Below are 13,400 nucleotides of genomic sequence, written 5' to 3'. Positions count from 1 at the left end.
CTTCTTTGTTTTTTGCAGCTCTGTTTCATTAATCACTTGAAGAGATTTCATCATCTTACGGTAGATCTCGATCGTCCAGAGGATAACAGATTGAAAAAAGAAAACTACCTTCCAACATCATCAACTATAAAAACAAATTGAAAGAAAACTATCAATAACGATGAGTAAAGGAAGACTAATCATCTATTGTACTCCAACCATAATAAAATGAATGTTAAATGATCGGTTGGAAATTTCAGAGAGAGCTACAGATAAGTGGCAATTGAGAGAAAGCGCAAAACTTTAAGTCCGGGTGCGAAAACCTTTTTACCGCCACTTTTTTGTCGAACTAAACAGTGGAAATCCGATTTACCACTTGGTTTCCACATGTAACAAACCGGCCATTAAACAAGTACTACGGAAGCAAATATGAGATGTGAAAATTAGCAAGACAGAAGGTGTTTCCTCTGGCCATCCGATTTTCTGGCATGTCACATTTTTTCTATCTTGTAGTTATAAATTTGAAGCCCTTAGTCAAATGAGAAGTAGAAAACTAGAAAATAGTGCATTCGATTATTCAACACGCTTTGGACTTGACCCTCAACTCATTGATAAATAACACAAGTCTCATTTTAAATTTGTGATCCAGATCACTTTTGTCGAACAAATACAAGTAGATAAGGTTATACCGATGTTTTGTTTTCTTTAGAAGAGAACGATTGGTGAAGACTTTTCCGACAGCATAGCCCTATCCTCCTCTTTAGTTTTTTTTTTTTTGAAAGTTCGAATGAAGGTTTTTTTGCCTTCTTGATGTAACATGATGTTTATAGTTGGAAAAGTCATGCAGGCATTGATATAGTCCTCTTCAGTACAAGTGGGTCAAGTTCCTTCATTTGTAGAGGATGCTCCTCCTAATCAGAGTTGAGAACAATATGAGGACCAATGACTCTATTCCACTTTAATCTCCCAATTTTCGCTGAGTGGAAGAGTTGTGAATTTGCTTAGAGATAATAACACAAGAAGATAAACACAGTTTGTGAGTAAACTACGTGCCATGAACATCCACAATGCATCTTCTTTTTGTCTCATCATCTTCATCTCCTCCATTATCAGGGATTTCAACTTTTGTATTGGTCAGCAGGAAGAAGACTCCGCCAATTGCAGAAATCTCAATTTCACCTGTGGAGATCGAATAAATATCGGATATCCTTTCTGGGGATACAACAGACCTGATTACTGTGGAATTCCTGATTATCATCTTGATTGTGAAAATAATGAGTTTACTGAGATTGAAATCATGTCTCAAAAATACAGGGTTTTAGCAATCAATCCTGCACACAGAATCATGACTATTGCTAGAAAAGATTTCATGATTGATGAAGATGCTTGTCCGGAAACATTTAATACCACAACTTTGAATTTCACTCGCTTCAATTATCTTCAAAATGGGTTTGTTAATCTTACCCTTTCTTATGGTTGTCCACCTCTTCCTTATAATGAAGAAGCTCCTAACAACTTCAGTTGTCAAACAAATATAACAAGCAAACTTGATGCTTATTATTATTGGAGTAGAAATTTATATCCCAAAGTAGTTATTCCAGATAGCAAACAATGCATAGGAAACATTGATATTCCGATTAGTGAATTCTCTATATCAAGACTAATAGACGATCGTACGAGTTTAAATAGCGTTTTGAGAAAGGGTTTCGATGTTATTTATGGTGTGGATGAAGTGGAAAGTATAGCTGAATGCTTTAAATGTGTGGATTCAGGAGGGGCATGTGCATATAATGATTCAGTTTCGGTTCTGAGGTTGACTTGTTATTTTATCGATTCACCAAGTTCTGTAACTAAACCAAATCCATCTGGTATGTAACATACTTCAACTTATTCGTTTTTTTTTTTTTACCACAAATCGATATCACAAAATCTCTTCGTCAATGTTTTAAAACAAACTACATTGAAATACAACCGATGGATTAGTAAAGCTCAAGTGTTAGATCAGATAACTGAACAGGATGCAAACAACTGACTATAACTAACCATTTTTGGTATTCATAACCCTGCAGGTTCCCGGAAGACTCGGAGAAAAAAACAAGTTATTGTAGGTAAGAATAAAACTAAACCCTGTTCAGCTGAAATTTCTATATCTTTTTGTGTGTAAAGCAAAAGAGTAACGCCACCACAGAAGCAACACAAATAGATGGACAGAGTTGCAACAAAAAAAATAAAATAGATGGGACAGATCTAAATAGTAAGGCATGAGCACATCTAGTATATAATAAATTAAAACGTAACCAAGATAAATTGAAGGCCTGAAGTGTGGAGCCTCAACAATACTGTAGGGATTCTACCTTGTGCATAGCACCAATATTCGACACACGTCCGCACGGTTTGCGTTTAGCCGCATAGAAGAGCAACACAAGTTTTATAAGATATGCTTTAAAAACCCTCGAACAACATTACCTCAAGAGCTTCTAAAGAGCATTGTGTTCATTTAATAGTTACTACAGTTGTCCTCTCCAAAATTCAGTGTTGACAATGACACCCTGATATGGCATTCATAGGAAGCAGTAATTGTATATGAAATTAATTTTGTAAGCTACATTACAGATAATCATAGGATGAAATTCTGATGCAGTCGCAGGTTATCGGGGAAAAGAGACAAATTAGATCATTGGCACCACGCATGATAGAAACTGTATACCCAATGTTACCTCGAATACTGAATAGGGTATTCAAAGAACATAATAGATTCGGGGTTAATAGATATATTTATCTAATCTTTACTGGGCGCAAATATCTATACTTCGTTTTTTTAGATACTTTTTGAGACCTATTGTCGATACTATATAGTAGCCTAAAGTTTGAACTCATTTGTCATGGATATGTGTACACTACCATTTAATTTTGTTGTAAATTGTAAGTTCCATATTTTGTATTTTTGAAAATATAAGTGGAGGTCTAAGGTTTTCCTCACCCAAAACCTAAATCTAATATGCTTTTAGAGACTGTCTCTCATAGACTAAATGTTTTTTTCCTCAACCGATTATCGGTTTCTTTCAAGTTCAACAAAAAAAAAAAATTAAACAGGGTGTGCCTTTATGATAACATTATTTGTGTTGCATCTACAAATTCGGTTCCAGATCATACTACTATCTAATTTCATATCACTTGCTCTGCTGCAGGTATCGCAGCGGCGGTGGGTGGACTTTTGTTAACATTATTTGTGTTGTTTATGCTAAAATGTTGCTCGAGAAAAATATACTCACAAGAAGGTTCCCCATTAGATATGCTCTGGAAGGTGAAAAGTAGTAAGACAAACAATCAAGAGTTTGAGGCTTTCTTCAGAAATTGTGGATCCTTAGTACCAATCAGATTGAGATATAAAGATGTCAGGAAAATAACTAATTCGTTTAAAGAAAAACTTGGACAAGGAGGTTATGGTGATGTCTTCAAAGGACAACTTCGGGATGGTCGGTTAGTAGCAGTGAAGGTTTTGAATAAATCGAAAAGTAGTGACGGAGAAGAATTCCTGAATGAGGTTGCAAGTATTAGCAGGACTTCCCACGTTAATATCGTAGCTCTACTAGGCTTCTGCTTTGAGAAAAATAAAAGAGCTCTTATATATGAATTTATGCCCAACGGTTCTCTTGACAAACTCATATACAGCAAAAATCTCTTACTGCAATCAGGTTTCGAATGGGAAAGATTGTATCAAATTGCAGTTGGAATTGCTCGAGGGCTCGAGTACTTGCACCGTGGTTGTACAACCAGAATTCTACATTTTGACATTAAACCTCATAATATTCTTCTCAATGAAGACTTCTGCCCCAAAATTGCAGACTTCGGACTCGCCAAGTTGTGCCCTGGAAAGGAAAGTATCATATCGATGTTGGATACAAGAGGGACGATTGGATATATAGCTCCAGAAGTTTTCAGTAGAAACTTTGGAGGAGTTTCTCATAAGTCAGATGTGTATAGCTATGGAATGATGATACTAGAAATGGTAGGAGGAAGAAAGAACTTTGATCAGAAGGTGGGAGTCGATCACTCTTCTCAGCTATATTTTCCACACTGGGTCTATGACCGTCTCAATCTCGAGGAGGGTCTTGGACTGCACGGTGTTACAACTGATGAAACAGGAGAGGCTGCAAGGAAGATGAGTATTGTAGGATTGTGGTGCATACAGACCAATCCTACGAGTAGGCCATCAATGAGTAAAGTTTTGGAAATGTTGGAAGGAATTGTCACAGCTCTAGAGATCCCACCAAAACCTTTTCTTTCGTCTCCTCCAAGATCACCACCATCACCCATGGATTCTTCGACCATCTCCACGTAGTAGCATTGACATAAACTGGCTTATCCTGTACTACATTATAAGATGCGAAGAAGTGTACGTATATTACTCATGAGTGTAAAATATCATAAACTTGTTATGTTTGAGAGAAAACTACTGAGTGAATGTACGTTAGCCTCACATCCTTTTATTAAGTCAAGTGAATTTGTACATTATTATATGGCAATAAGATGTGAGATCTACATTATTACAGAAACTCCTAAATCTAGACCTAAGGGACTTGACCTAGACGACTACTTGATATCTCGGTCCTGAGGCCCATCATCTTGTCCGGGAGGCCCACTATAATCTGCATCAGATCATATATTGTACTCCAACAATAATGAAGTAATGTACATGATCTGTTGGAAATTTCAGAGATATAGAGATAAGTGACAGTTGAGAGAGACAAATAGCAGTTGAGAGAGAGGGCAAAACTTTAAGTCGGGGTAGGAAAATCATTTTACAGCCACTTTTTTGTTGAACTAAACAGGGAAAATCGATTTACCACCTGATTTCTACACGTAACAAACTGGCCATTAAATAAGTACTACCGAAGCAAATATGAGATGCGAAAATTAGCAAGACAGAAGGTGTTTCCTCTGGGCATCCGATTTTCTTGCATATCACATTTTTTATATATGTTGTAGTTATAAATTTGAAGTTTTTAATCAAATGAGAAGTAGAAAACTAAAACTAGTGGATTGGATTATTTGAACGCGCTTTGGACTTGACCCTCGGCCCACTGATATGGTTGTAACGATATTTTTTTTCTTTTAAAGAACCAGAACAACTGGTGAAGACTTGAGATGAAGACTTGAGACGAGGACTTTTCAGACAACATATCACTGTCCTCTCTAGGTTTTTTTGTTTGAAACTTCAAATGAATTGTATTAAAAAAAAACATATGTACTGGCCTCATAGTTTAAGCTCAAACTCATTATTTTTTTCTCCTGTGATATTTATAGTTGGAAAAGTCATGTAGTGATGCAGGTAGTGTGATACAGTCCTCTTCAGTATAGTGGGTCCAGCTCCTTCATTGGCAGAGGATGATCCTCTTAGTCAGAGTTGAGAACAATATGTCAGGAGTAATGGTTCCGTTACACTTTTATCTCCCAATTTCTTCTCTGAGAAAACAAGAAAATATACCCAGTTTGTGAGTAAACTACGTACCATGAACCTCCCAAATGCAACTTCTTTTTGTCTCATCATCTTCATCTCCTCCATTATCAAGGATTTTAACTTTTGTATTGGTCAGCAGGAAGACAACTCCACCAAGCCCGCCAATTGCAGAAATCTCAATTTCACCTGTGGAGATGGAACAAGTATCGGATACCCTTTTTGGGGAAATAAAAGACCGGATTACTGTGGTATTCCAGATTATCATCTTGATTGTGAAAATGATGAGTTTACTGAGATTGAAATCATGTCTCAAAAATACAGGGTTTTAGCAATCAATCCTGATAACAAAATCATGACTATTGCTAGAAAAGATTTCATGATTGATGGCGATGCTTGTCCTGCAACATTTCTTACCACAACTTTGAATTTCACTCACTTCGATTATCTTTCAGATGGGTTTGTTAATCTTACCCTTTCTTATGGTTGTACTCAACCTCTTCCTTATAACCAAGAACAACAAGCACCTACTAACAAGTTTCGTTGTAAAACAAATATAACAAGTACGACTGATGCTTATTATTATTGGAGTAGAAATATATCGGGAGTATTTATCCCAGATACCAAACAATGCATAAGAAACATTGATATTCCGATTAGTGAATCAGCTAAATCAGAACTAATAGATGATCCTACGAGTTTAAATAGAGTTTTGAGAAAGGGTTTCGATGTTATTTATGGTGTGGATGAAGTGGAAAATATAGATGAATGTTTTAAATGTGTGGATTCTGGAGGGGCATGTGCATATAATGATTCAATTTTGGGATTGAGTTGTTATTCTTTAAATGCACCAACTTCATCAGGTACGTAACATACTTCCGTTCTTCTTTTACAAAAAATCGATATTAGAAAATCTAGTTGTTGATTTTTAAAACTAATTGCATTGAAATACAACCAAGTAACCAACCAAGCTATGCAGCAAATTACCGTTCTTATAGATAAGATAACTGAACAGGTTACAGTTAACTGACTATAACTAACCATTTTTCATTTCATCACGCTGCAGGTTCTCGAAATACTCGGAGCGAAAAACAAGTTGTTGTAGGTAAGAACAAAATAAACCCTATTCTGCTGAAATTTCAATATCTTTTTGTGTATAAAGCAAAACTAGATGGGACGTATCTAATAGTAAGGCATCAACACGAATAGTAATATAATAAATTAAAACGTAACCAAGATAAATTGGAGCACATAGGTGTGGAGCTTCAGCAGTATTTTACGGATTTTACTTGTGCTGCACTAATACTCGACGCAAGTCTGCACGGGTTGTGTCTAGCTGCATAGAACAGCAACACAAGTTTTTTTTAATATATGCTTTAAGTATCCTCGAAGAACATTATTTCAAGAGCTTTAAAAGAAGCATTGTATTCTTTTAATAGATAATAGCGAATGTCCTCTCCAAAACTTAGCGTTGACAATGACACCCTGTTCAAGAGATATGGCAGTCATAGGAAGCAGTAATTGTGTATGAATTAGAAATTTTGTAAGGGACGTTACAGATAATCATAGGATGAAATTCTGATACAGTCGCAGGTTGTCCGGGAAAAGAGACAACTTAGATCATTGGCACCACGAATAATAGAAATTGTGTACCCAATGTTACCTGGAATGCTGAATAGGTTATCCAAAGAACATAACGAAATCGGGGTTAATAGATATATTTATCTAATCTTTGACAGGGCGCAAATATTTATACTTCGTTCTTTTAGATACTTTTTGAGACCTATTGTCGATACTATATTGTAGCCTAAACTTTGAACTCATTTGTCATGGATATGTGTACACTACCATTTAATTTTGTTGTAAATTGTAAGTTCCATATTTTGTATTTTTCAAAATATAAATGGAGGTCTAAGGTTTTCCTCTCCCAAAACCTAAATCTAATATGCTTTTAGAGACTGTCTCTCATAGACTAAATGTTTTTTTTCCTCAACCGATGAAGGACTTTTTTCGGTTCCATTAAACAGTGTGTGCCTTTATGATAACATTATCTGTGTTGCATCTACAAATTCGATTCCAGATCATACTACTATCTAATTTCATATCACTTGCTCTGCTGCAGGTATCGCAGCGGCGGTGGGTGGACTTTTGTTAACATTATTTGTGTTGTTTATGCTAAAATGTTGCTCGAGAAAAATATACTCACAAGAAGGTTCCCCATTAGATATGCTCTGGAAGGTGAAAAGTAGTAAGACAAACAATCAAGAGTTAGAGGCTTTCTTCAGAAACTGTGGATCCTTAGTACCAATCAGATTGAGATATAAAGATGTCAGGAAAATAACTAATTTGTTTAAAGAAAAACTTGGACAAGGAGGTTATGGTGATGTCTTCAAAGGACAACTTCGGGATGGTCGGTTAGTAGCAGTGAAGGTTTTGAATAAATCGAAAAGTAGTGACGGAGAAGAATTCCTGAATGAGGTTGCAAGTATTAGCAGGACTTCCCACGTTAATATCGTAGCTCTACTAGGCTTCTGCTTTGAAAAAAATAAAAGAGCTCTTATATATGAATTTATGCCCAACGGTTCTCTTGACAAACTCATATACAGCAAAAATCTCTTACTGCAATCAGGTTTCGAATGGGAAAGATTGTATCAAATTGCAGTTGGAATTGCTCGAGGGCTCGAGTACTTGCACCGTGGTTGTACAACCAGAATTCTACATTTTGACATTAAACCTCATAATATTCTTCTCAATGAAGACTTCTGCCCCAAAATTGCAGACTTCGGACTCGCCAAGTTGTGCCCTGGAAAGGAAAGTATCATATCGATGTTGGATACAAGAGGGACAATTGGATATATAGCTCCAGAAGTTTTCAGTAGAAACTTTGGAGGAGTTTCTCATAAGTCAGATGTGTATAGCTATGGAATGATGATACTAGAAATGGTAGGAGGAAGAAAGAACTTTGATCAGAAGGTGGGAGTCGATCACTCTTCTCAGCTATATTTTCCACACTGGGTCTATGACCGTCTCAATCTCGAGGAGGGTCTTGGACTGCACGGTGTTACAACTGACGAAACAGGAGAGGCTGCAAGGAAGATGAGTATTGTAGGATTGTGGTGCATACAGACCAACCCTACGAGTAGGCCATCAATGAGTAAAGTTTTGGAAATGTTGGAAGGAATTGTCACAGCTCTAGAGATCCCACCAAAACCTTTTCTTTCGTCTCCTCCAAGATCACCACCATCACCCATGGATTCTTCGACCATCTCCACGTAGTAGCATTGACATAAACTGGCTTATCTTGTACTGCATTATAAGATGCGAAGAAGTGTACGTATATTACTCATGAGTGTAAAATATCATAAACTTGTTATGTTTGAGAGAAAACTACTGATTGAATGTACGTTAGCCTCACATCCTCTTATTAAGTCAAGTGAATTTGTACATCATTATATGGCAATAAGATGTGAGATCTACATTATTACAGAAACTCCTAAATCTAGACCTAAGGGACTTGACCTAGACGTCTACTTGATATCTCGGTCCTGAGGCCCATCATCTTAGCCGGGAGGCCCACTATAATCTGCATCAGATCATATATTGTACTCCAACAATAATGAAGTAATGTACATGATCTGTTGGAAATTTCAGAGAGATATAGAGATAACTGACAGTTGAGAGAGACAAATAGCAGTTGAGAGAGAGGGCAAAACTTTAAGTCCCGGTAGGAAAATCATTTTACAGCCACTTTTTTGTTGAACTAAACAGGGAAAATCAATTTACCACCTGATTTCTACACGTAACAAACTGGCCATTAAATAAGTACTACCGAAGCAAATATGAGATGCTAAAATTAGCAAGACAGAAGGTGTTTCCTCTGGGCATCCGATTTTCTTGCATATCACATTTTTTATATATCTTGTAGTTATAAATTTGAAGTTTTTAATCAAATGAGAAGTAGAAAACTAAAAACTAGTGGATTCGATTATTTGAACGCGCTTTGGACTTGACCCTCGGCCCACTGATATGGTTGTAACGATATTTTTTTCTTTTAAAGAACAGGAACAATTGGTGAAGACTTGAGACGGAGACTTGACACCAGGACTTTTCAGACAACATATCACTGTCCTCTCTAGGTTTTTTTGTTTGAAACTTCAAATGAATTGTATTAAAAAAAAAATATGTACTGGCCTCATAGTTTAAGCTCAAACTCATTATTTTTTTCTCCTTTGATATTTATAGTTGGAAAAGTCATGTAGTGATGCAGGTAGTGTGATACAGTCCTCTTTAGTATAGTGGGTCCAGCTCCTTCATTGGCAGAGGATGATCCTCTTAGTCAGAGTTGAGAACAATATGTCAGGAGTAATGGTTCCATTACACTTTAATCTCCCAATTTGGGTTTTTCTTAGAGAACAAGAAGATAAACACAGTTTGTGAGTCAACAACATACCATGAACCTCCACAATGCATCTTCTTTTGGTCTCATCATCTTCATCTCCTCCATTATCAAGGATTTTAACTTTTGTATTGGTCAGCAGGAAGACAACTCCACCAAGTTCGCCAATTGCAGAAATCTCAATTTCACCTGTGGAGATGGAATAAATATCGGATACCCTTTTTGGGGAAATAACAGACCTGATTACTGTGGTATTCCTGGTTATAATCTTGAATGTGAAAATAACAAGTTTACTGAGATTGAAATCATGTCTCAGACATACCGGATTATAGCAATCAATCCTGTGAACAGAACCATGTCGATCGCTAGAAAAGATTTCATGATTGATGAAGATGCTTGTCCAAAAACATTTAATACCACAACTTTGAATTTCACTCAATTCGATTATCTTCAAACTGGGTTTGTTAATCTTACCCTCTCTTATGGTTGTCAACCTCTTCCTAATAATATTGGAGAAAAAGCTCCTAACAAGTTTAGTTGTCAAACAAATAAAACAAGTATAACTGATGCTTATTATTGGGGTATATATTTATCTAAAGTAGTAATTCCAGATACTAAACAATGCATAGGAAACATTGATATTCCGATTAGTAAATTATATATATCAAGACTAATAGACGATCCTACGAGTTTAAATAGGGTTTTGAGAAAGGGTTTCGATGTTATTTATGGTGTGGATGAAGAGGAAAGTATAGCTGAATGCTTAAAATGTGTGGATTCTGGAGGGGCATGTGGATATAATGATTCAATTGCGGTTCCGAGTTTGAATTGTTATTTTTTCGAGGCACAAACTTCATCAGGTATCTAACATACTTCAACTTATTCGGTTTTTTTTAACTAAAATTCGATATAAAAAAATCTATTGGTCAATTTTTTAAAACTAATTGCTTTGAAATACAACCAAGTAACCAACCAAGTAACCAACCGAGCTATGCAGCAAATTACCGTTCTTATAAACATGGTATTCAAACAAGTAAATGATCCAAATAATTACTAAAGCTCAAGTGTTAGATCAGATAACTGAACAGGATGCAAACAACTGACTGTAACTAACCATTTTTACTATTAATTACCCTGCAGGTTCCCTGAAGACTCAGAGAAAAAAACAAGTTATTGTAGGTAAGAATAAAACTAAACCCTGTCCAGCTGAAATTTCTATACCTTTTAAAAGGAAAAGAGTAACACGAGCAGAGATGCAACACAACTAGTTTGGACAGATCTAAATAGTAAGGCATCAGCACGTTTAGAAATATAATAAAATCAAAACATAACCAAGATAAATTGGAGGCCACAAGTGTGGAGCCTCAGCAGTATTGTAGGGATTTTAACTTGTGCGGCTGCACTAATACTCGACATTAGTATGCACGGGTTGTGTTTAGCTGCATAGAAGAGCAACCCAAGTTTTATAATATATGCTTTAAAAATTCTCGAAGAATATTACCTCAAGAGCTTTAAAAGAAGCATTGTATTCTTTTAATAGTTAATAGCGAATGTCCTCTCCAAAACTTAGCGTTGACAATGACACCCTGTTCTAGAGATATGGTATTCATGGGAAGCAGTAATTGTGTATGAAATTAGAAATTTTGTAAGCGACATTACAGATAATCATAGGATGAAATTCCGACGCAGTGTTGTCTGGGAAAAGAAACAAACTAGATCATTGGCACCACACATAATAGAAACTGTATACCCAATGTTACTTTGAATGCTGAATAGGGTGTCCGACGAACATAACAGAATCAGGATTAACAGATATTTTTTTTTAATCTTTGACAGGCCGCAATTATCTATATTTCGTTCTTTTAGATACTTTTTGAGACCTATTGTCGATACTATATAGTTGCCAAAACTTTGAACCCATTTGTCATGGATATGTGGTACACTACTATGTTAATTATGTTTTACATTATAAGTTCCGTACTTTGTATTTTTGAAAATATACATGGAAGTCTAAGGCTTTCCTCACCCAAAAACCTAAATCTAATATGCTATTAGAGACTCGTCTCTCAGAGACTAAATGTCTTTTGCGCTTCCACTGAACAGGACATTTTGCGCTTCCACTGAACAGGGCGTGCCTTTATGATAACATTATTTGTGTTGCATCTACAAATTCGATTCCATATCATACTATCTAATTTCATATCACTTAATCTGCTGCAGGTATCACAGCGGCAGTGGGTGCAATTTTGTTAATATTGTTTGTGTTGTTTATGCTTTGGAAGGTGAAAAGTAGTAAGATAAACAATCAAGAGTTGGAGGCCTTTTTCAGAAACTATGGATCCTTGGTCCCAATCAGATTCAGCTATAAAGATGTTAAGAAAATAACAAATTTGTTTACAGAAAAACTTGGACAAGGAGGTTATGGTAATGTCTTCAAAGGACAACTTCGGGATGGTCGTTTAGTAGCAGTCAAGGTTTTGAATAAATCGAAAAGTAGTGACGGAGAAGAATTCCTGAATGAGGTTGCAAGTATTAGTAGGACTTCCCACGTTAATATCGTAGCTCTACTAGGCTTCTGCTTTGAGAAAAATAAAAGAGCTCTTATATATGAATTTATGCCCAACGGTTCTCTTGACAAACTCATATACAACAAAAAGCTCCTATCGCAATCAGGTTTAGAATGGGAAACATTGTATCAAATTGCAGTTGGAATTGCTCGAGGACTTGAGTACTTGCACCGTGGTTGTACCACCAGAATTCTACATTTTGACATTAAACCTCATAATATTCTTCTCAATGAAGACTTCTGCCCCAAAATTGCAGACTTCGGACTCGCCAAGTTGTGCCCTGGAAAGGAAAGTATCATATCGATGTTGGATACAAGAGGTACAATTGGATATATAGCTCCAGAAGTTTTCAGTAGAAACTTTGGAGGAGTTTCTCATAAGTCAGATGTGTATAGCTATGGAATGATGATACTAGAAATGGTAGGAGGAAGAAAGAATTTTGATCAGAAGGTGGGAGTCGATCACTCTTCTCAGTTGTATTTTCCACACTGGGTCTATGAACGTCTCAATCTCGAGGAGGGTCTTGGACTGCACGGTGTTACAACTGACGAAACAGGAGAGGCTGCAAGGAAGATGACTATTGTAGGATTATGGTGCATACAGACCAGTCCTTCGAGTAGGCCATCAATGAGTAAAGTTTTGGAAATGTTGGAAGGAAACGCCATAGCTCTAGGGATCCCACCAAAACCTTTTCTTTCGTCTCCTCCAAGATCACCACCATCGCCAATGGATTCTTCGACCATCTCCACGTCATAGCATACACATAAGGTGGCTCTTGTACTACACTATAAGATGCGAACAAAAAATGTTTGTATATTACTCATGAGTGTAAAATATCATAAACTTGTTATGTGTGAGAGAAAACTTCTGAGTGAATGTACTTTACCTCATATCCTTTTATTAAGTCAAGTGAATTTGTACATTAATTTATTATATGGAAACAAGATGTGAGATCTACATAATCATAGCTATTAATGACGAACGACTATTCTGCTTGTTG

General features: G+C 36.3%; 3 protein-coding genes across 3 annotated transcripts; all 3 read left to right on the top strand.

Moving 5' to 3' along the window:
- Positions 1-780: 780 nt before the first annotated feature.
- Positions 781-4,535, top strand: LOC147548147 (LEAF RUST 10 DISEASE-RESISTANCE LOCUS RECEPTOR-LIKE PROTEIN KINASE-like 2.4). Its single transcript, XM_086665864.1, has 3 exons — positions 781-1,847; positions 2,049-2,087; positions 3,168-4,535. Exons 1-3 carry the CDS (start codon positions 1,034-1,036, stop codon positions 4,319-4,321), a joined length of 2,007 nt encoding a protein of 668 aa, XP_086521990.1. The 5' UTR covers positions 781-1,033; the 3' UTR covers positions 4,322-4,535.
- Positions 4,536-5,355: 820 nt separating this feature from the next.
- On the top strand, positions 5,356-8,927 carry LOC147548146 (LEAF RUST 10 DISEASE-RESISTANCE LOCUS RECEPTOR-LIKE PROTEIN KINASE-like 2.4). Its single transcript, XM_086665865.1, has 3 exons — positions 5,356-6,300; positions 6,504-6,542; positions 7,560-8,927. Exons 1-3 carry the CDS (start codon positions 5,493-5,495, stop codon positions 8,711-8,713), a joined length of 2,001 nt encoding a protein of 666 aa, XP_086521991.1. The 5' UTR covers positions 5,356-5,492; the 3' UTR covers positions 8,714-8,927.
- A 906-nt stretch (positions 8,928-9,833) lies between these two features.
- LOC147548145 (LEAF RUST 10 DISEASE-RESISTANCE LOCUS RECEPTOR-LIKE PROTEIN KINASE-like 2.4) lies at positions 9,834-13,400 on the top strand. The gene is made up of 3 exons (XM_086665866.1): positions 9,834-10,693; positions 10,974-11,012; positions 12,054-13,400. The coding sequence occupies exons 1-3, from the start codon at positions 9,889-9,891 to the stop codon at positions 13,154-13,156; spliced, it is 1,947 nt and encodes a 648-aa protein (XP_086521992.1). The 5' UTR covers positions 9,834-9,888; the 3' UTR covers positions 13,157-13,400.

This window comes from Eschscholzia californica, unplaced genomic scaffold (genome assembly GCF_041429995.1).
Source record: "Eschscholzia californica isolate CP2 unplaced genomic scaffold, dmEscCali1.0.p SCAF_3, whole genome shotgun sequence".
Taxonomy (NCBI): Eukaryota; Viridiplantae; Streptophyta; class Magnoliopsida; order Ranunculales; family Papaveraceae; genus Eschscholzia; species Eschscholzia californica.
Note: the sequence above shows the minus strand (reverse complement) of the source record. Positions and strands in the feature narration are given on the sequence as shown.